This window comes from Osmerus mordax, chromosome 20 (assembly GCF_038355195.1).
Source record: "Osmerus mordax isolate fOsmMor3 chromosome 20, fOsmMor3.pri, whole genome shotgun sequence".
NCBI classification, from domain to species: domain Eukaryota; kingdom Metazoa; phylum Chordata; class Actinopteri; order Osmeriformes; family Osmeridae; genus Osmerus; species Osmerus mordax.
In genome coordinates, this window is record NC_090069.1 from 7,881,121 (window position 1) to 7,905,663 (window position 24,543).

The 24,543-nt window shown below is 42.0% G+C and overlaps 1 protein-coding gene across 4 annotated transcripts in view; it reads right to left on the reverse strand.

The window, feature by feature from the left end:
* The window catches only part of cdc42se2 (CDC42 small effector 2), a 71,620-nt gene that overhangs the window by 3,603 nt on the left and 43,474 nt on the right, over positions 1 to 24,543 (reverse strand). For 3 of the 4 annotated variants that reach the window (XM_067258762.1, XM_067258760.1, XM_067258761.1), the window contains exons 2-3: positions 18,266 to 18,367; positions 8,454 to 8,591 (exon numbers count right to left, since the gene is read on the reverse strand). In XM_067258762.1, the coding sequence (XP_067114863.1) occupies positions 8,454 to 8,591; positions 18,266 to 18,340 (213 nt within the window). In that variant the 5' untranslated portion in view covers positions 18,341 to 18,367. The remainder of the gene's footprint in view (positions 1 to 8,453; positions 8,592 to 18,265; positions 18,368 to 24,543) is intronic. The other variant, XM_067258763.1, reaches the window with a different exon arrangement.

Here is a 24,543-nt window from a genome sequence, read left to right on the forward strand (position 1 = left end):
CTGAATGAGAACAAGGAGAAAGGACTTGTACAGTTGCCTGCCTTTATTGTAGCAAGTTTTACAAATGGTTGCACACATACACGACGGTTGTTTGTAGAATCGATTTCCGTTATTTTAAAGCAGATTTATCCATTTTGTAATGAACGCATATTATGCTCATGGCATGACAAACATAACTAGAGAGGGTACAATTTCTGGGGAAATTGTAGGGTGTGCTTGCTTGCGTTGGTTGCACAGGTGTCCGTTTTTGAATGTCATTTTTACAACTGATATTTCTGTATATTTTAGAAAAATATAAAAACTATAAAAATGATATTTTCAGGCATTTAGCCTACTCATTGCATTCATTCATTAATAAAGAACCCCCTTTGAAGATTATTCTACGACGTTACCGGCAGTAGAAGATGGAATCGCGATTCAAACAGTACCATCTGCTAAATGAAAATATGCCCCCCAAAACGTAAATAAGCTTGACATTTATTTAATGGAAAATCGCTCATTTATAAAAAGCTCACTGGTAGCAATCATTGTCAATAACAAAGCAAAAATGCGATATAGCCCTGTGTAAAGCTGCCCTGGTAAATTGTACTACTACAGTACGGTAGTAGACTACTGCTGTGTTCGTCTTGGTAGCGATTGCGTTGGTTGAATTGGATTTAACGTTCCGTTGTACGGTTTAGGCTGAAATTAATTATTTTCATGAACAGATTCCTATTTCCTACACCGTTCACCTGATTTGGATGTAAATACCCTGAAATTAAAGCTGAAAGTCTGCACTTAAAGCACATCTTGATTGTTCCATTTCAAATCCATTGTGGTGGTATACAGAGCCAAAATGATGAAAGTTGTGTCAATGTCCAAATACTTATGGACCTAACTGTATGTGACAGAACAAAGGTTGTGCCCTTGCCGAAGGCAAAGCACACCCAATTAGGCTATAGCCTAATATGATTAGTTATAATGTCGTGGCATGTTACGGCGTCATCATAGATTGTTGACATGTTATGGAGCAAAGACGAAGATTAATAAATCATGTCTGATAACCACAATATTGTTATGGTCGTTATATTGTTAGAACTTTGTCAGTTAACACCACAACGATGGCATTAACAATAAGCTAGTAATAGTGAGCAACACATCATCATTATCATAGTAACATAGGCGACGGACGGAGCCATATATTCAAGTTTACAGTTTCTTTAATCCGACACAATACTTAAGCAGTCAAACTAAAAACACGAAGCAAAAAGAACAACGTATTGGCCCTGCACGTATAATACTACAGTACCAATAGTATTGATTTTCGTAAAGTTCACATGTGCTTCTTGATCGGACTTGTACCACATTCTGACAGTTTTTTGCAATGCCTTAGCTCCAGCCATAGAGTTAATATTACTAGAGGAAGCAACTTTTGTCTTCCAATATGGCGTCCCCATTCATTTCTATGAAAAGTGCTCAGTAGCGCAGTGAGGCAAGCGAGAGCACGAAACTGGACCGCGCCATCTTTCCACTTCCGACTTTTCCGGTCTAGCTTTAAACAGTGGCTCTTTTTTTCCCTAGTTCCGAGACCTCGTGCACGCTTGCAACTAGCTGTACACGTCAAACTTTGCGACAACCGGTCGCGAGCATAGATTTATATGGTTGCGAGCGTGTGAGCTAAGGCATTGCAGTGGCAGAATGGGGTACAGGTCCGATAAGAATCAGAGACATGATGCAAACTTTACAGAAATGTATGCTGTCACTGTATAGTATTCCTTTCACTTGGTTTTTAGAAATAGGCTATAGGGCTAAATAGGCTATAGGGCTATTCTAGATGAAACTCATCACATATGTTGCTTTTTTTCTTTGTGATTTGAGTATGATTTCCAACGCATTGTATCGGATTAAATAAACTGCTAACATGAACAGCTCCGTCGTTGTTCTCGCCAGGCAAAGAAAGCTTAATAGTTATTTTTGTAACAGAAATCTTCCATAATGCAGACTTACCATAGCTTACTGTCAACTTTATATTCAAACAAAATGCCACGAAATTCACACTGCCTTCAATTTAACATCAGTGTAGAAATGTGGCCTGTGTTTTATATGTTCAACCTACAAAACCAAACGCCTATTAATGGATATAACGTGATCTAACAAGACTTGGTAATAATGTAATAAATTGAGAAGTGTGTCTAAAATATAGTCTACTTTATTGAACATGTGCCTTTGAAAGGGGCATATTAACAGAACTATATACAAGACGTTTCCATCAGATATAAGTGGGGGTGAAACAGAGTCACTGAGGACCTTCATTGTCCCACAAAAGCAGTCTGGCTTGATGACACGATCAAAAAAAGAATAATGAGTGTGTTTAACAAAAGCTTCTGAAGGCAAGACTAATATTATTTAAATATATATCATTTCCTATTGTGGTTATCAGTTAAAGTATTAATCTTCATCTTTTCTCCAGATAGACATGTCAACAATCTATGCTCACGCTTAACATAATATAATATTTGCCATCATGTCATGAACGTTTTTACAAAAAATCAAATCTGTTTTAAAATAACGGGAATAAACTACATTAACAACATTTCATGTATGTGTGACAACCATTTGCTAAATTTGCTACAACAGGGCAGGCAACTCAAGCCATTTCTTTCAGCTCCAGGTAAATCGGCTATCGGCCAATGTGAACTTTTGTGCTCGTGCCGTTAGTATCCGCTAGCACATTTGCAGGCAACTTTTATTGACGTAAGCAAATACATGGGGTGCTAGTTTACCCATTTCGGATTGGTTTCAAACTTCAGGAAAAATGATCCTATGAAAAAGCTAGTAGTATGAGCCAGGTTCGAGAATCGAACAAAAATTATTGGGGGAGATAGTTTTGTAAATGTTGACTGGAGTTAATAGAATAAAAACGAACGGAAGAGCCAGAAGTCTAACAAGAAATGCAATACCACCTACATCCACCGGGGCTGTTGTTTCAAGCCAAGGGGCGAGGGGTGGGGGCTTGGCTCCAGCTCACAAGCTCGCGACTGGTTGTCGCAAAGTATGACGTGTACAGCTAGTTGCAAGCGTGCACGAGTCTCGGAGCTAGGAAAAAAGCGAGCCACTGTTTAACGCTAGACCGGAAGAGCCGGAACTGGAAAGATGGCGCGGTCCGGTTTCGTGCTCTCGCTTGCCTCACTGCGCCACTGAGCACTTTTCATAGAAATGAATGGGGATGCCATCTTGGAAGACAAAAGTAGCTGCCTCTAGTAATATAACTCTATGGTGGCAATGAGCGTTTCTGCCTCCGTAGCAGACATCGCATCTACGCTGGTTTTGAAGCAATTACTGGATCGATAAAAACATTTACAAAACTTTGTAAATGAAACCTCCATATTTTTAAGAGACATTCGGATTCGGAATAGCAGTTACTTTTATAGAAATGCAACTCATGTCTTTCTGTAATTTTCAAACTTAGCAAAGACATCCGACGGGCTGAGCTGGACCACCTGGCAGGCCGGATCCGGCCCACGGGTCGTTACCTGTATCTAGAGGAAAAAGGTTAGTGTGGAGCCCTGCATAGAAACTCATAACAACTCAAAGGTAATTAGCACAGTCTTTATGTCATCTACATCACTGCTTTGACAGTGTAGGAGAAAAGGGTATGTATATAGCAGTGGCAGCTGCTGGTCTTTCAAATAGGGGAAGCTCATTTTCGGCCTACATCATAAAAAAATGCTATTTATTGGGTGTGCTTTGCCTTCGGCAAGGGCACAACCTTTGTTCTCTCACATATATATTATTATCGGGTGTGCTTTGCCTTCGGCAAGGGCACAACCTTTGTTCTCTCATATATATATTATTATTTTTTGCCCCCCTAAAACTCAGTCAATATTTGGCCTACATAGACAACCTAGAAGTCAAAAGTTTCGTCTTGGTAGCGATTGAGTTGCTTCTATTGGGATTTACGTTCCGTTGCATGGTTTAGGCTCAAGTTAAGTTTTTGTGGCGAAAAGTGAAGCTAACGGTGGCTAATTTGCTAGCCACAGTCACTGACGTTACTAACGTCACTACGTCACTAACGTCACGAAAACACGCGTGCAGAACATTCGTTTCGCATCTGTTAACTTGGGGGATAGCTAGGCTAACTATAGCTTTACTGCAAGGCAGCTGCAGAAACGCCACAAGCAAAGAGGCCAGGGTGATAACTATTTACTCATTTTACTTTGTGATATGACACACAATTGTGAAATGTGTACAATATTAGCTGATATTATTAAGGAAGTAGGCCCACATCTACTTTCGGAAACGGTAGCGTTAGTCTACTATTTCACTGAAGCATTAGCATCATGACATTAGCCTCTGTTGCCCGGGCAACACGTACTACAGTGGTCTATGATGCATCTGTTTTCAATCGTTAAAATAAACATTCCTCACAAATACATTTTCGTTGTGGATTTATTATGACATTACATTACAAGTAAACGATTTGTTGGTGAAATTATCATTACCTGTGGTTTTAAATCAGTGTTGCTCACTGCAACGCTGTATCCTAAACGAGGCACACTACAAAAACATCTACACAGCTGTTTAGGAAGTCAAACGGCGACAGAACATGTTCGGCACTCCCCTTACTTAAATCAAAAGTCTTTCAATAGGTGAAACTATCTGACTACTAACCTGAACTTCATTGCCACAGCCTAAACTTTGTCAATCTGTTCATGAAAATAATTAATTTCAGCCTAAACCGTACAACGGAACGTTGAATCGAATTCAACCAACGCAATCGCTACCAAGACGAACACAGCAGTAGTCTAGTACTGTACTGTAGTAGTAGAATTTACGGGGCAGCTTCTACACACAGGGCTATATCGCATTTTGCGTTGTTACTGACAATGAACGCTACCAGTGAGCTTTTTATGAATGAGTGATTTTCCACTACATAAATGTCAAGTTTATTTACGTTTTTGGGGGAATATTTTTAGTTAGCAGATGGTACTGTTTGAATCGCGATTCCATCTTCTACTGCCGGTAACGTCGTAGAATAATCTTCAAAGGGGGTTCTTTATTAATGAATGAATGCAATATGAGTAGGCTAAATGCCTGAAAATATTACGAGAAGGGAAAACTTAAAAGGACGTTTATAGAGATTAGGTAAATTTTTACACCGGTCTGCCAAATTTCTTAGTTTTGATTCAGCTATGAGGCTGCCTCTTGCAGGGGAAATGAGAAGACATCATATTTCATTCTACACTTCAATCGTATTTTGAGTTGTAAATGAGCAGCAAAAAAAAGATGCTTTTAAATTTATGTAATCTTTATAAATAATAAGTAGGCCCTATGCATTTTTATATAAAATATACAGAAATATCAGTTGTAAAAATGTCATTATAAAACGGACCCCTGTGCAACCGACGCAAGCAAGCACACCCTACAATTTCCCCAGAAATTGTACCCTCTCTAGTTTGGCTAGTTCCCTGGATAGTTCACCTCTACGACACTAGCCTAGCCTACTGTATGAATGAATTAATGAACGATCTAACGAAACAATATTAATCTCAAAGGACGAAATGTGGGAATTAGGTTAAACTGAAATAAGGAATGTGGTGTATAATTGTAGTGATGATCCGCTCGGTACTACGGTGTCGACACTGTCCCGACACATTCAAGACTCACTTCATCGGAACAACGGCTTTTTATCAATCCACGTTTTTCTCCGTTCTTGCGAACTCGTTTGACGTCATCTTTCATTGCCCAAGTACGGTTCCAATCCAAAGAACACAAATTACCAAGAACCCCAAAAATACCCGGAAGTGTTCTTAATCCGCCCCTTTTATCGAGGATTTGCATCGGTTGGTGACTTGGTCAGCGAGAATGCATCTGATTTCCCAAAAGTCATTGCAAGAACACACACATCTAAAATCGTTCTCCGTCCTCGGGGTCCTGCAAGACCGTTCTCGCAAGGATGCTTGCGAGAACGTTCTTCAAAAGAACGCAAATACGTTCTTAGCGTTACTCGGATTGATAAACAGCGAGTGTTTCGAGACGGGTTTTAAAAACACTTCCGGTCACGTGTCAGTGTTTCGAAACGTTTTGTGACGTGATCTTGAACGAAACCTGTGTCGCACTTGCCAAAAGACTCTGACGTGTCAGGGTATAAAATGAGGCGGCAAAGCCAAAGGTTTTGAATGCGTGAGACCTTGGTTGAGAGTTTGAGAGAGTTTGAGAGAGATTGAGAGAGTTAGAGACAGTTAGAGACAGTTAGAGCAAGTTAGTTACTTGTGTGCCATTAGCGAAATCCTGTTTGTTCATTTGTCTGTTTGTGTGCTGTTGTGTGTATAAAAAAGAAAAAAAAGAAATATGTATAGATATTATCAGTATTAGCTTCAGTGTAGTTATTTATAGTTTATTGCTGCCTTAGTTAGTTCATTGTGTGTTTCCATAGTTTGTTTATATTCAGTATTAGTTGATAGATAGTTTGATAGATAGTTCAGATAAATAGTTTAGATAGTTTGTAGTAGGCCTAGTGCTAGCTTGAGAAATGGAGAATAGGGCCAACCATAGACAAAGGTCCCTTTTGTGGGAGCACTTTGATCTGGTCTCCCCTAACAAGGTGCAGTGTTTGCAATGCCCTATGAATTTCTCATATTGTAACAATACATCTTCAATGTTAAGGCATCTGCGTGCTAAGCACCCAGGGCTGGCCAAACCATCCTGCAGAGGATGCTGCTGCATGTGCTGCTGGGAGGCCTGCAGTCGTACCACACGGTATGATTGCTTACACAATACTATCATGTAATGGTCAGCAGTTGTAGACTAAATAACTTATACAGTATATGTATGAAAGTTACATTACAATTAATCTGTTAAATGGTAATACATGTTCAAACGATATGTTGTCTTGACAGCAAGGAAACAAGCACTTGATGATGCTCTGGTGGAGATGGTGGTGAAGGACTTGCAGCCGTTTTCTGTGGTGGAGGATGAGGGCTTCAGAGCATTTGTGGGGAAGCTGGATCCAGCCTACACTCTTCCAACAAGAAAAGCATTAAAGATCATGGTGTGTGAGAAATACCACACAACCAAGGAGAAGGTGAAGGCTGAGTTAAGGGATGCAGCAGTTTGTGTCAGCCTGACATCTGCATGTGGACCTCCAATAACATGGATTCATACCTGGGCGTTACATGCCACTTCACCAAAGATAAATTATGTTCAAGACTGCTGGGTGTCACTAAGTTCACTGGAACACACACAGCAGAGCATATTAAGGATGCAAAGGATATGCTCATAGCAGACTGGGGTCTGCAAGGCAGAGTCATGTGTCTTGTTACCGACAATGCAGCAAATATGCTTCTCTGTGCCTCACTGATGAAAATCAGTCATGTTTCATGTTTTGCCCATACACTGAACTTAGTGGTAAAGAAGGCCCTTGATGATACTGCTGATCTGGCAGCGATCCACTCATAAGCAAGGAGGATTGTGACATTATTTAGAAGTAGTTGTACAGCCAAGGACAGGTTGGCAGATGTCTAAAGACAGATGGGCAGGCCACAACTGAAGCTGATTCAGGAAGTGGAGACACGATGGAACAGCACCTTCTCCATGTTCCAGCGTCTGCACGACCAGAGGGAGCCAGTAGGAGCTGCTCTCTCTAGTCTGAGGACAGAAGTGACAGCAATGTCAAGTGCAGAAAATGACACCATCTGCCAGTCACTCTCCATCCTTGCCCCCTTCAACCATGCAACTGTGGAATTGTCAGCTGAGAGAAATGTGTCAGCCTCCAAGGTCAGTTTAGTATCTATCAGTCCAACAGAACTTACAATACAACACATGTGAAAACAATGAACATGTAAATATCTCTCTTATATTCCAGGTTATTCCGATGGTGAGGATGATTCAGCACAGCATTACATTGAAGCTGACTGATACGCGCGACCCCACAGCAGCAGATTTGGGGGACAAGCTGGTGCGATGCTTGAGGGCCAGGCAATGTCCAGAGACTGTTCATTGCCTACAGGCTACAACTATTTTTGGATCCACGATTCAAAACTCTGGGATTTGGCAACCCAGATAAAGTCAAGGATGCACTAAGATATGTCACGGCAGAGTGTGCAAAACTGATGAAAACAACAGCACCAGCTCCCACGCCACCTTCACCAGCTCCCACGCCTGGCACCAGCCATCAGACACAAGATAGACCAACAACATCAGAGGTGCTACTCTTGGATATGTATTTGTATCTTTAACATTCCTTAGAAATTATTTATACTAATGATTTATTTCCTTGACAGGGACACCAGGGGAGTGTCAAAGAAAATAACCTGTGGTTACTCCTTGACAACCAAGTGAGTGACACATGGAGATTGCAGAGCACTACCGCTAGTGCTACAATTGAGGTACAACGGTACCTGGCAGATGCCTACCTGGACAGAGTGGAAGACCCCTTGGTTTACTGGGCCAGAAATGCAGTGGTCTTCCCTCACCTTTATAAACTGGCAATGGTCCATCTGGCCATCCCTGCAACCTCGGTGCCATGTGAGCGCATTTTCTCGAAGGCTGGCCAGGTGGTTGATAACAAACTTAATCGCCTGAGCCCAGGCAATGTTGATAAGATCCTGTTTCTGAAAAAAAAAACTGTAAATGTACCTTCTACCTCACAAGTCTTATTGCACAAGCACTACTTCATGACACACATCCACCTGAAATCCATGTACTACACTAACACTGAGAAGATATATTTTTGACTTTTATTTTGGAAACACTTCAAGATGTATCAATATATATATGAATATGTAACAACTTTAAACTGAGTTTATCGTCTCGAACAGTTCGAAAATCATGTTTTGGCCCAATTGTATTGTTTAGAAGAAAGCCATCGCTCCCGTAGTCGACACCACGCCATCTGCATTGCAGGACGGCAATAATTCCGTTCAACTACAAGAACCATTAAGATTACGATGTGGAATTAGCTGTAAGACTGTTGGGTATGCCATACTCGTAGCTGCCAGCTGATGTCGCTGTTGTTAAAGGTTTCGAGCGTTTCAAAGGCTCCGACTCCAATTTTTCAATTGTCTCGGTGTTTCGAAAAGCCTCGATTTGCCCATCACTATATAATTGTATGAAATGTATGATGAAAATTGGCTAGCAATTTCGCCAAGCAAATACCAAGAAATAGGTTGCAGCAGTTTTTCTTTCGACTACACTTGCAAAATCCGCGATGGGACTGAGCTCTAATAGCTTCGGCGACTTTTTATAGTACAAAATGGCTGTCAATCAAAAGTAGATGCAGTCTTTCGACAGACCCTCCAATCATCACGCAGAAGCCCAGCGTCCAGGCCAGCCCACTCCTCCATTCACCCCCAGAGAAGCTGAGCATCTGTGGGCGGGACATAAGCGCAGCATTTAACCAATGACAGTATAGTTTCGAAGCACTGAAAAAAACTGTTCAGAGCAGCCCCATAGAGCTCTGGACGTCACGTGACTTTACTGTTTACGTCGCCCTTTTGGCAGGAAAGTAGTGGCAAAAATGAACGGCGCCAGCACGTATTTCAACCTGTCCGAGTTCACTGCACACTTTAATTCAAAACACATAGGCAGCTATAAAGCAAAACTTGATCGATTAAACATAAGTCATCCATAAAATGTTGTTAAATGAGTTATTTTTACGAGGGAAACGGAAGGCTTCCCTGACCTTCTGTATCCAGATATTTACAACTCTCGATCAACTTTCATTCATCCTACTGTCTTTGAAAGCCTAGCTACAAAAGCCTGGAGGGATATAAATGGACGCAATCAGATGGATTAGTGATGAATATTCAGCTTTGAAGTCTACCGGCTACAAATTGCTGTGTAACGTTAATGCAGTCAGATTTATAACTTGTATAGCTAGCTAGCGTTAGCTAGTCTGTAATGTTTGTCAACGGTTAGCTACTAACGTACATTATATCAGTGCACTTTTCATCACAAAAATGCCATTACATATTTATTAAGTCATTCCAAGAGACTGAATGATCCTCAGTTGAAGCCATGGGTGGTTGTCAGGAATTATGGGGTTCTTCTCTCTGGATCTTATGGGACTCAGGTGGGTGAGCGGTTAGGGAATCGTGCTAGTAATCTGAAGGTTGCCAGTTCGATTCCCGGCCGTGCCAAATGACGTTGTGTCCTTGGGCAAGGCACTTCACCCTACTTGCCTCAAGGGGAATGTCCCTGTACTTACTGTAAGTTGCTCTGGATAAGAGCGTCTGCTAAATGACTAAATGTAAATGTAATGTAATCTTAGGAATCCTATAAAATGCTCTCCCTTTATCTTTTTCCCGATGGTTCAGGCATCCCGGCGCACAGCAGCTATCCACCATGTTGAATCAACGTTTATTGAAATAGGCCAAATTAAAGCAAATTAAACTATGTATAATATGTATGTAAGTATATATGTATGTACACTCTGGCACTCCACTTGGCTCCACTTTCCTGCCAAAATGAAGATGACCGGTGAATGCTGAGATTGCGTGACGTCAAATCCCGGAGCTCTATCCACTTTATCCTCAGGGGGTCTACTGTAGAAATGATTATAGGTGAAACTTCCGGTGAGATAGCGGAAGTTGCGGTTTGCTATACGTTAGTCCCAGAGCCATAGAAAAAGAGCCAGCTGTCAACAGTGATTCTTTCTAAAGTAATTTCAACTGTAATTTAACTAAAACTGGTTTGTTTTTAAACATATGTTGTCATTTATATTGTTATTATTATTGTTATAAAATGTCATTGCGGAGCTCTGGTAGGCTACCTGTTGCGCTGTTCGCGGCTGTACTAGCTGACAACCAGCAGGGCTCAACATTAAAAAATTTTGGCACTGGCCCCACCGGGCCAGTGGGTTTGAAACTGACTGGCCCCAAGACAATTTTTAACTGCCCCCCCCCCCCCCCTTCCAAAAGTTGTAATTTATCATTGTTACAACAAAACAAAAGACTTCTTTAAGTTGTGTTATTCTGTTAACATGTTTAACCATTTATTAAACACATCCTGGATATAAAAAGAACAAAAATGAAATCACATGTCTAGTGATAAAAAATAAAAAGGTAATAGTCAGCAAAACAATTGACTTTTAACCTCAAACATGACGTGCTCTCTTCCCCGCTGACAGCCATCTCTGCACAACTCAGGCTGAAACTGAAACCTCTGGTCTCTCAATGCTAATATATAAAAGCTTCCATAGCATTTCATCAGTATGATACTAAATACCCAAGTCGACACCATTCTTCTGCTGCAGTTCAATAGCCTGGGGGAACGAGGTGAACGGCTGGCCCGTCTTAATTACGTGATATGCCGTTGTTATAAGTCGTGCAAAAACACGATGGGCATCTACATTTAAATTCCTGACCAGCATGGTCAACGGCCTGGAAGATGGATTGTCAACCATCCGCTTAGCTGTCACGCAAACCAGGTGCTGTCTGCTAGCATGGCTGGTCAGGGATTGTTTTCGAAAATTGTCGGTGCCTGTGTAAAAAGATCCACTTTTGTCTGCTTTAGACGGGTACATACGACAGACGACACAGTGCATCTTCGTTCCATAAATAAATATGCTTCCGTTTGAGCTCGTAGCTCTACTTTGCTGCCATCGTCACTTTATTGTATTCAGTTGTAAAAAATTTATCGAGATTAGAGAATTACAATTTGACAACCACTCGTCACTCACTACTCAACTCTTGATTTGCCAACTGTGCGCCCCACAAGCTGAAGTTATTTATGCATTTAGCAAAACATATGAAGGATGTTAACTTTTACAATGCACATTTTTTTTCAATGAATAATTTGTAGTGGCCCGATCGGGCCAGTGAGTTGCTAGTTTAACTGTCCCGACGTTACTTTTTACAGGCCCCGGGCCATCGGGCCATCGTTATTGTCGAGCCCTGACCAGACTTGAATCTGTGGCTTCAACGACAGTGTGTTGAATACACACTTACAACAAAAAGGGATTGTTCTTGTGACAAACTTTACAGTTTCCATCGCCTGCCAACAGATTAGTAATACAAAAGAATATAGCTGAAAAACCTAGCATTGAAGAGACCACCCAAAACACTGCTAATACTAGCTAATAAGCGCAGCTAGTTCAGGCAGGGCAATCGGGTAGCGCGCGTCAGTCATCGGGGACGTAAGGCGTCTTTTGGTGCCTTGCGTCAGGGGCGGGGGCGCGGTTGCCGTGATGAACAGGACGAACAGAATCCTTTGACCGCCATTGCTGTAAGTTTTCACAATTCATATTTCAGCTAAACAGTACATGTAAATCAGCATCTAAATTAAAATGTGACGAGAAATGGGCAGTGTAGTTGCTGAAAATGTGCGTATTTTACTGATGAAACGGCTAATTTGTAAATTCGCTCCGACTTCTTGATAACCTAGGCAGGGTTCTAAATTAACTTTTCTGATCACCAGCCAATTTGGCTGGTAACTTTCTAAAGTTACCAGCCAATCAGAATTTCCACTAGCCAAATTCTTTCAGGTGAAAATAAGAACAATTATGAGTTTCACTGAATGCATTTGATCATTTTATTAACATTGTTGGCATGAAAAACACAGAAAATGAAGTAAAATGAAGCACAGAAGTATGATGCAAGGGTATGTGAAATCACCAACACGTGACTAAGTAAGGACACGATTTATTGTAAATGGCTAAAATGTCCATTCGCGTCATGAGATTGACTCCTGCCCATGCATTTACAGTAACGTTTTGTCCTAAGCAGGCATTAATTAAACTGACCTAATATACTCTTTATTAAGAACAGTGTATTTACATTACACTAGACTGTGTCAGTAAGCAACACCATTTTTCTTATGCGTAGACTACATGCGGCAATCCTTACAAAACATTTTCATTGTCAAACACAAGCCATTCCCGACCCGTCAGCCATTTGGCATTACATTTTATTTTCTTCGTTTCTCTAGTGCTATCAATATCCTCGTTCCTCTTCTCGCCCCCAGAAGTTTATCCTAACCACCGCCGCATTAAGTTAACTTTTTACTTTACTACTCTAGCTAGCTCCTATGATCCGCTATGCTTCGTTTTACTTCCTTGTGTTTTCTGGTGGAAGCTCCGTTCGTTTACACGGTTTCTCGCGCCGGTTTCACTTCAACTGCGCGCAGCCAATGGGCGTATAAAACGTTATCACGTAGCATTACGGCAGTGTTCATGGGAAACTTAGGAAGTACTTCCAGGGGGATAAATGACCAAGAACCATGCCGAGAACAGAGCCTCATGTATCACCGGCCAAACTGGCTAGTGAATTTTTATTAACACCCGCCAAAATGAATTTTAACCCGGATTTGGCGGGTTGGCGGGTGTTAATTTAGAACCCTGAACCTAGGTAAATAAACACTCCACGACGACTTACAAAAAACCGTTGCGCCACCTACTCTTCTGGCGGTGAATTGTTTTCAGCACCCACAGCCTACGGAGAACCATAAACGAAGTCTATCCGTCCGTATCCGTGCGCCCGCCCATCCGTAAACGGAGACGCAGAAGAATATTTCGGCCTTAACTCCACCTTCCTTTCCTCCGCCCACTACCACACCCATGTTAGCAGCGCATATTCATTGGGCCACGTCCGATAAGGCGTCTTTAAAAGACGCGCGGATACGCACACACTCACCCCGGTTGTTGTATGATCAGTGCTGCTGCCACCCTCCACCATCCCCTTTCTCCCCCGTGCTGTCTGTCTGGTCCCTCCGGGGGATTATATCTCTATTGCTCCCTGCCTCATATGTCAAGTATGGATGTGTTGCATCGAGGAGGCAGGGAGCGCTTCCCTTAGATCATCCACTCCGCCAAAGTTAAATCTACGTGTCCATGTCATGTAACAATAAATGCTCAAATCTAATACGTGATTGTCTTGACTGAACTCATTTCATTTTGGGGACAAAAAGCCGACGGAGGAAATCTGCATCCTACTTTGTTTGGGCTACGAAAGACCTCCACAGATTTAGTTGCAGTACTGTCAGTAAAGGTGGGATGCAAGGGTTAATTTAGGAATTGTTGTGGGTTAGTAGTGCCCTGGTCCAGCAACACATGAGCACCCAGCCGTTTGTATTTCACCTGACGATGAAACTAAAACCCAGGACCTGTGATGTGGGGCTCTGACTAGGCTCCATGTCTGCTTTAAGGTAGACACGGTTGTGTCCCACCTCCTTTATTAAAACGCGACCAACTTTATTGCTGTGGAGGTAGCTACTGATAAGACTCAGAGCTTTTCAGGTTATTCATCGCTTCACCGTCCGTAGCAACAGAGTTAATAAAGTAGCTAAATATGCTAGTGTACGTTATTTGAGGCCACTTTTTCAGGTCGTCCTCCCATCCCTCGATAATAGAAGGCAGAGGTATGATCAAATTGTCCCGTTGCAGATGTAACAGGCTGTTCCCACATGTTTTATTTGGCATCAGAATTAGCTTACCGCAATGACTGTTTATGAGCGTTACCATGACAATCGCCAGCTCCGGAAGTCGCGCCCATAATTCAGGAAATGGATCATGGGAGCTAGGAATAAGGTGGATTGAAGTCCATGGAAGCTGGGCTTCAACAGGGAAATGCACTGTGACGCTACGGGAATGTATGCGAAGGAAATCAGTCAGTCGACCTGCTAATATATGTAGCTGATTCTGAACGAACTCGTCTTCGATATGAACGTGTTCTAACGCATTTAAAATGTTAACACAATAGTAAATATTTGACCATTAATCTTTTGATATTTTAGGGGAAGCTGAGCTTCCCTTGCAGTCTTAAAGATCCTGTAAGGTGGAATTAAAAACAAGTTTCAAGTTCACCACACCACAGAATAATGTGTTATTAACTACCCATCCAAATTCGAATGAAAAAAAAACACAGACAAGTATGTTAAATTAGGCTTTGAAATCTTAAGAAAATCAGCAGTCTTCTCTGTTCGAGACTGGGGGGGCGTGTCGCCTGAAGGAGCTGAAGCTCGGCCCCCTCTCTCAAGTAAGCTACCTACAACCCAGATAATGGACGCTACGTCAAGTCGAACAAAACAGTATAGAATTAGAATGTATTTGTTCAATGAGTGAAACATACAGATGCATATAAATGAAATATTCCCCTGAGCTTTAACACAGGAGTAAACATTTACAGCAGAGACAGCAGACAGTGAGCTCTCCAACTACTTCTAGCACATTAGCTACCATTTCACCAAAATACCATCATTCTACACCGAGTATAATTATAGCAGAGATACCTCTGGAAAAGTTATCTAATATAATTATAACAAGCACACAGAACTGAGTGATGAATTGCTGGCGGTGGTGGATGGTCTAGGTGCGACCAGAGGATGAACGGCCGGGGGGCGATGCTCGGTACGGCTCCGCGCTGTAAGAGAAGCCGTGTGTTGGTGAACCCCGTCTGTCTCTGGTCCATGTTAAAACTGTCCGCCGTGAAATGGTCAGTGGAGCAGAGGCGGCTGCTGGAGTTTATCCGAAGCTTTCCATGAGCGTGGCTCTTCACAAAATCTATCCACCTATTTTTCCTTTCATTATCAACAGGGAACTTAAATGGCGTTGCAGCGCAGCTGGAGTTCTTGCATCCAGGGAAGATGCAGTTGCGGGTGGTGGGAGACATCCTGAAGCTAGCTAGCTAGCTGATGTAAGCTACAATAACAGTACAGCAGGAGGAGCCATTCAGTGATCTGACGTAGATGGGGCGAAATGACGTAGATAGGGCATTTTTTGGCTCCGCCCATGAAAACCTGATCTGAAAACGGAAGAGAAACTGTTCTTCGGTCTAACTCCACATTTCAGTGCGACAAAGTTTTAGCGCTTTGTACATGCTTTCAGGAACTCATTTCACATGTATATAATGTACTTAGAAGCAAAACATGGAATTTACTTTACAGGATCTTTAAAGAAATCACCACTGGTATATAGGGTGTGACGCAGTGGCGGTCCTAGCACATTTGGCGCCCCGGGACAGTTTTTCACTTCACACTTCATATTACTACTGTATAAAAATATGTACAACATTTGCTTTCTAAACAAGTGAATTATTTGTTAAGGCCTACTACTTGTACATGACATGTGTATGGATCTAACTCAATTGAAAGATATCTGAAGCGCTTAAAAAAAAAAGATTGATCAATTTACATCTAAATCGTTTTGTGGGAATGTCCACAAACACGGAGCACATTTTTAGTTGAGCAAGATCAATGGCAGCCTGGGAAAGTGTTTGGTGAACAACCTCATGACACTTTGTGGGGATTTTGTGAATTATGGAGGGGGGGGGGGGGGGGGCTAACGTTTACTGAATAAACAGGCAATTAATTATAATACCTAGCCCTGGGATACATTTCAATTTGGTCGCTGAAGACAAAAACTGAATATAAAAGACTCCCTTCCAAGACTAGGGTCCTGTAACATGGCTAACCAAAGCTAGTTATCCACAGCCAAAACAAACCTACAACTACACACCTACACCAGGTTTTCTTAAAGCTAGGATTTGTAATCGTTTCAGTGTTTCCGCTATGTATATTTTTCCGTGGCGGCCCGCCACGGCTACATTTCTGCCGCCACGGTATCAGAAATAGGGCTGTACAAAATTTTAGGAGGTCTATCAGCAGTGATTGTTAGAAAGTGTATCGAAGGATTGCACGGACATGCGCTTCACAGCGCAGTTGAGATTGCGTGTGTGCGTCCTTGAGAACTGTACAGCTAAATCGTATAACTTATGTTGTCAGTTAATTTAAGGCTGTTATTGTATTAGTCTATAGTTCTTGCTAATTTAAATTAAGTTAACTGGTGATTTTCGTTGTGTGTAGGCTATTCTTCCCCTGCTAGCGAAATTGCACATGTCGATTCGATAGCGATTGCTGCCCTTGCTCACGTTTGTATTTTAGGTGCATTATTATGCTGAAGTAGCTTTAATTAATAAATAGTGGGTATATTGTTATTATTAGCTACAGAATGCTTAGCCTATCAAGATCAAATGAAGCAGACAGCGTACATGCTTCCGAGTGGCCCCTTAATCGATAGGCTAGGCTACTGACCATTTACAATAAGTTACGTCAATTATTAATTGGCAGCATTTATGCCATTTAGAACATACTTTATGACTGTAAGGTGTCATTAAGTAGCCTAACTTTATTTCTTTAGGGGAAATAGGACAAAAATATGTGCAATATTACATTAGCTATTATTACATTAATCTGCTCCGAAATATAGGCTTAGGGTTAGCACTTTGTTTCGACCTGCCCCCACTGCCAAATAAAATCCTAGAGGAAACACTGCCGTTTCCAGACTTTTAGTGTTCATTTTAGTTATATTGGTTGAATAATTTTTTTTGTAAAAATAAAATGAACGAGCGGAATGTTAATACTAATGTTGCATGAAAACTACTCTTACAAGTACAATATATTAAAAAAGTTACTTCAGTAGATATACTTTACTACCCACCTCTGATTTTAATATATTCTTAAGTAAAAAAAGAGACGTTTTTTCACATGAATACATTTACATTACATTTACATTTATGCATTTAGCAGACGCTTTTATCCAAAGCAACTTCCAAGAGAGGGTTTTACAAAAGTGCATAGAATAAGGACATAGGGGTGGGAGGGTAACTGTAACAGGATGTTTAAATCTACATTCATCTGCTCATGATATCCCCATATCACAATATTATATTAACACATACTCTTTCAAGATCAACATTATTTCCTAATTGGTGGAAGGGATAAATAATTTGGTAATGGTCAAAGAGTCTGTATAAGTAATTGATATCCATCTCTAAGGCTTAGGTGCTTTTTCCAAGTATCGTGGAATAAGTATTGTCCGTTCTCAGATCTGCTAGAAAAGGTCATCAGTATTAAAGGTCAATAGAAAACCTGGCAGGGGGATGCAGTGTGTTGCATACCATGCAATACAATGGACAAGGCCCTCATAACATTGTCCACAGCACATCTGCATGTCGTAATCAATAATGCGCAGAGAATAGTCTAAAATTAGGCAGTAAGCAACAATGTTACATTCCTACCGTAGGCAATATATTTTTAAACAAGATTTTACTGAATTAGGGTCCAAAATGAGTAGAGTAGGAGGTTGCAGATTGAGTTCACCCCTCTGCTTCATGAAATGCGTGTGATCAGTAAGCAGTGGGAATGACCACTACACCAAGCTTCCACATCCATTTTCACAAACCAACAAGGTCATCATTACCAACTGACTCAACCATCATTACATTCACACTTGGAAAACAATTCAACTTGTGCCTTCATTCTGTTCACTTTTACCATTTTCTCTCAGACTCACAGAGTTCATGCCACTGAAGAGGTCTCCCGATCCCACGTGAGCAGTGTGGACGAAGTTGGTTGGCTCGCCTATCATACTCCTGTCAATGCGCCTCCGTCGTTTCTGTGAGAGGGAACGAGATGGACACAACATTGTCAGTCTACGGAGTACATATCCTTTTTAGATTCTGAGTATTTCTAAACTGTTTATGTTTTACATGCAAAGTATCACTGTCCAATGAACATTTGGTCAAAAATATTTTACCTTCAGCTTTACTATAAATTAGTGCTGTCAGTTAAACGCATTATTAACGGCATTAACGCTAACCCATTTTAACAGCGTGAATTTTAGCACATATTGTACTGAATATTCAGTGTCACTCGCATATAAAATGATCAATCCTCATTATACAGCAAGACGGATCAAGGTAATAATCCACCATAATGAAAAACAATATTTGCATTACGTTCTTGAATCAAGAAACTGTTTAATCAATTAATAATTTTGTAAAATGCCATCAGAAGTCTAGTAGTTAGTTAGCTCTACAATTTACCAGGGCTTGGTCTGAATCTAGGAGCAAAATGAAGCCAATTATAGCTAGGTATATGGTAGCACCATATACCTACCATATACTGTTCACTTCACTTATCTACTGAACCAGACTATTTAATTTACTGTAATATAATGCTAAACCGCTGCAACGATACAGCTTGAGGCCTTACGCAGGACTGCATACTTCTATTCTATAAATAAAAAAAAACATAATTATTCATAAGTATGCAGTGGCATAATGACATCTCTGACGTTGATAACAAACCAAACCGTTTCAAAATCGGTTGAACATTGAGCAAGTTATGGTCATTTACAAAGTACATGTAGCATCAACACAATGTTATGGGTGAGCAAGTTGACTGTAGCAAGATGGCCGCCATGTGCGGACGTTCGACTCCGTTGTCCGGCAACGCGGACGAGACATCTAGTGTTTATATATATCTATGAGAACAACTACAACACCACATCGAACTCGCAAGATCAGTCTATATGGCAGAGCTCTTTCCACGAGGCCATAGGGAACATAACTATACTTGAGAATATTTCTATAAGAACCGGAACAAAAATATTATGAATGTAAAATAGCAAAGACGTTACATTGTTTATAATACAACAAGATATATGCTAAGATATTTTTGACACCAACAAATCTACACATTTGTCACATAACCTTTATTTATCAAGTTGTCAATGACGATTGTGAGACTGACGTCACTTGATTCCTTCCATCGCTCGATACAGTCGCCATACCATAATTCAACCAGCAGATGTCCCTATGGAGAAGATGTATCGAACGCTTCGAAAAAGCAATTGTGTCGAAAATACAATTGTGTCAAAAATACTTTTTCGACACAATTGTGTCAAATAGCTTGTTGCTTTGGAAAGCTTTGTTTCCCCCATCACTAGCTAACGTTACGTTTTGAGTGGATGGCGAGCGCGAGATGCCGAAATGGATGCCAATAACATTCTGAATTTTAAAAAGTTGCCAAATGGTTCCATTTACAAGACCAAAGTGATCTGTGTGTTTTGTCGTTGTGAACTGAGCTATCATCGCAGCACGTCCAGTCTGAAATACCACTTGATGGCCAAGCACACAGCTGATGCGAATTCTCCGCCCCTCGTCAAAGCAGGCGATTGCAATGTTGTTTTCAATTTTAAAAAAAACATTTGCACCAAGCAATCCGACCCACTTTGCCATGTTGATGAGAAAAAATAATCAAATCAAGGGACATTTAGAATAGATAAAAATGTGCGATTAATTGCAATTGCATTGCCATTACTGACACTACACACCCCGGTTGCCATGACAACTGTTTTCCAATAACAGAGGTAGCCTACTGTGAAGCCCGCCATTTTCTCAGTTCCTTCACACATAACTGTCCTGTCACAAAATTGACATGTCATGGTGACATAACCCACAATGCTTTTTCTGGATTTGAATTCTAACACGTGCTAAGATTGTAATCAACGTTCCCTTAATATGCCGCGAAAACAACATACCTCCTTGCCTGCGTCCAAGTGTTGAATGCATCCTGGCTTCCTGTTCTAATGGACTTTGGTGGAAGTGTGGCTGTGTAAGCTCCTTTGCTTGCAAATTACACCCAGAGCCTAAGTACTGGTTCAGGGGTACTTTTTGGGTCAAAGGCAGTACTGTTGTGATTCCTACTACCACATGGCTAATGTGTACATGAACTCCATATGAGGGAGACATTTGTAAGAGACTGAGAGCCTAAGTATCCTGCCAACAAAATCATACTTTTGTCACAACTTGAGGTGGGGTAGGACCCAAGTGCAAGAGAGTCGGCAGGCGTTGTGGAACAAAATGGTTTAATACTCAAAAACCGGGAAACAGCCAGTGTACACGCAGGGACAAAGGGTAACGCCAAGACCAAGACTGGACACAAAACAGGAACCTAAATACACAGAAACAAACAAGACACAGGTGGACACAATGAAATTAACGAGAACTGAACGAGACACAGGTGAAGACAATGAGACGGAAACACTAGGGCAGGGCAAAAAACTGAAACCAGGGGCGCACGGCTGTGGCCGTGATCTCTACAAACAAGCAAGTAACTATGGATCCAAACCAAGTTTATGTGTCTGAGGTAGTGTAAAATTGGGTTGCACACAGGGCATGACATTAGCACCCGCCCACCCGCCAAATGCGGGTGTGGCGGGTAAAGCAGTCAGTCTTACTAGCCACTTTGGCGGGTGGACTTCTATATATATCTATATATTTTTTTTTTTTATGTAGCAGGGCTGCCAACTCTCACGCATTTCAACCAATTCACACGCTCTCACGCCACACATTGTATTTCTCACGCTGAGAAGGAAACAACCAAGTAGTTCTGCTAACGTTGTAACGAGTAATGAACGAGGCGCAAATACAAAGAGTGAAGCAACACACAAGTGCACGACGTGCGAACACGGAACACCCGTGAAATCTCGTTTCGGGGCTGGGTTGGGTTGCGCAGCAACATTTTGGTTGGCCCTATTCACGGGGTGGAACGGGAGAGGAAAGGTTTTGACGCACCGGTTGCTAATCAGGCTGAGGGGGGCTGGAGATACTTGTTTTTACTAAATAAATATATTTCTGGACGTCGGCCTCTACTAGTCTTCTGTGTTGCCGTGTGCTGAGATCTAAACCCTGCATGGGTGCAGCCGGGTTCACTGTAAAACTGTGACAGCCCCACAAAATGTCACTCCAAGGTTTTTTGAAAAGTTTGCAACCCTGTTGTAGGCTAGTCTTATCAAAACACATCTAAAATAATAAACTCATTGCAGGGTTTTCAAGCCTCACGCATTGACCGTGAGACACGCATTTCAACATTCATTGTCACTTTCACACATACACAAACATACAATATAAGATAAACATTTGTTTGTTGGACATTTGGGAATCGGAATTGATGAATGATGTTATTTATAAATATTGAAGTTGACAATGTTTTGCTTGTGGGTTTTTTTCAGTTTGTTCATATATTTTGTAGGCCTACTACATTTTATGTAATCTTGATTTGGGTGTTGACAATGGTCATTTACATGTGAAAGGATTGTAAAACTAGTTATTCAAGTAAATTGTAGAAAACCATAGTCAACTTTAATCAATTAAAACTTAATTTCCCAACAACAAAATTGTGGCTAATGAAATTACTGAGTGGCTAGTAACTTTGGAAAACCACTAGCCACTGTGGCTGGTGAGCAAAAATTTTAATGTCAAGCGCTGGTTGCACAGTATTATGCGTTGCAGTATATTGTATTGTATTGATTTTTTCCTTTGGGGTTATATTCCACTAGCCTGGTCCTAACCAGACTCTCGTACATTTAATTTGTACAGAGAGTGTGGGCTCGCTCCATTGACAAGCATTAACTTCCTTGAAGGCGGGTACTCTGTTGAAGTTTAAAACTATTGGATCTGCCCAGAGCCACTCTGGATCTGCCATAATCAGATTAGCGTTCGCCTCAAGGACGAATTATACTTCTCCGTTTTTACGGAGACGGACACAGGGAACGCCCTCTCCGACGAGGAATTCCCTCTCCGTGCCCTCTCCGAGCCCCTCAGAGCTCTACGTGCACCTCCTGATTTTCCTGACTATCCGTCTGTCCGTCCGTCATTTTACAGATACGCCTTGGCTGTGATTGGTCCGTATTAAGAACCGCTTGCGTCAGGGACGGGGGCGGGGTTGCCGTGATAAACAGGATGAACAGAATCCTTTGACCGCCATTGCTGTAAGTTTTTACAATTCATATTTCAGCTAAACAGTACATGTAAATCAGCATCTGAATTAAAATGTGACGAGAAATGGGCAGTGTAGTTGCTGAAAATGTGCGTATTTTATTGATGAAACGGCTAATTTGTACATTTGCTCCGACTTCTCGATAACCTAGGTAAATAAACACTCGACGACGACTTACAAAAAAACGTTGCGCCACCTACTCTTCTGGCGGTGAATTGTTTTCAGCACCCACAGCCTTCGGAGAACTATAAATTCAACCAATCCGTCCGACTCCGTCCGTCCGTCTGTCTGTAACGGAGTCGGAGAAGTATAATTCGGCCTTTAGCCAACGCTGGCGCAGCTAGCTGGAAAATCAAACGAACCCCGTGGGGATCAAAGATTGTTCTTGCTCCGGCTTTAACTTCTGGATATTCGGCAGTGTAGCCACAACGGACCGAATGGCTTCGCTCGCATATTTCTCCGCGCCATTACGGAACTACAACACAAACTAGCGCACAACATCAACGTCATCGTTCTCAGCCACTCCCTCTGTTCGCTGATTGGAAAGGTAGAAAGTTAACCGGAGACATCTGACTTACGTACCTCAAGCCCAGACGCAGTACAGAAGCTAAATCAAAATTGAGCGGAAGTACGTAAGAGGGCAGAGCCAGGCTAGTATTCTACATGGGTGCAATAATTCAAGACTAATACTGTAGAATCATAAAACATGGGACGAGATGTTAAAACTGTCCATTGTGCCAATAGATGGTAGGCACTCACATGAGATTTGCCGTGATGTTGACAGAGTGGCATGGGAGGTTTATTTCTTAGACTGGGTTAAGATGTTCATTTTGGGACACATCCTCAGTAGTGTGCCTTCGAATCAATGGGTGTTTTGCCTTTAATCACTAAACACACTCATCAAAGGTGGCCAGCTAAAGGGTGATCAAGCCTTAGCCTGTGTCCCATTCCCAATTAAGATTTCCCGCGGGACTATGCAAGGCAGGGGCGTCCTCTTCCCTGAGCCTACCTCATATGCCCTCCTCAAGTTGGAGGGGTCTGAATTGGGTTCTCAGGTGGGGGTGGGGGGTCATGAAGTTATAGCCCAGCAAGGGTCCTTCCGTTTGATCCAGATCCACTGGCTGCCTCTTTCAGCTGCTTGAGAAACTGCTCTGACGGTCTGACGCAGAGCCTGTCCATGGATTCCAAGTTCTTTCAGCAACCTGATGGTGGAAGACGTCACGAATCCTCTGCATCCCACTTCAACTGGCCAGACTTTTGCATTCCAGCCACGCTGAGTTGCGTCTGCTGCCAACTCTGTAACGCAGTTTCTCACGCTCGTAGACCTCTTCAACAGAGTTTTCCCATGGGAATGTGAGCTTTATGATGTACACAGCCTTTCGTGAAGGCGACCAGAGTACCATGCCTGGCCTAAGGTTGGTAGAAGCAATCTCAGGTGGAAAAATGAGTTGCTGGCCAATATCGACAAGCATCTTCAAGTCTCGGGCCATGGCTAGTTGTCCAGTTTCTGGCTTCGTAGGAGGATGCTTGGGCCTTTTCTGGCCCTCCCGGATGAATGTTGTTGTTTTAACGGCATTGCTTGTTTTTGAAGGTAATGAATTGGTTGCACTCCTCCTCTTGGTCTCAATTGCTGCAGCCAGGCTCTTGAGGACCTGATTCTGCCTCCAGGTGTAGCAGACTTGTGAGAGGCTGGTCTTGCAACCTGTCATTATATGCCTGAGAGTTGCTGGAGCTGGGCAGAGGGGGCAGGTCGGGTCCTCGCCTTACCATTGATGTAGGTTTTTTGGTGATGGAAGCACAAAAACAGCTCTTATGATGAAGCTGATGTTGCTTGCCTCCATTTGCAAAAGCTCACTCCAGTTGATCTTCTCTCAAGGCCTTCCCACCACGTCCATTGCCCTTGTTTAGCAAGAGAGACAGCCTTTGCACTTCTTGCAGTCGCTTCCTGTCTACGCACCTCCTCGACAGCTTCCTGCGTTCAGATGTTGTTGCCTTATGGAACGTTGG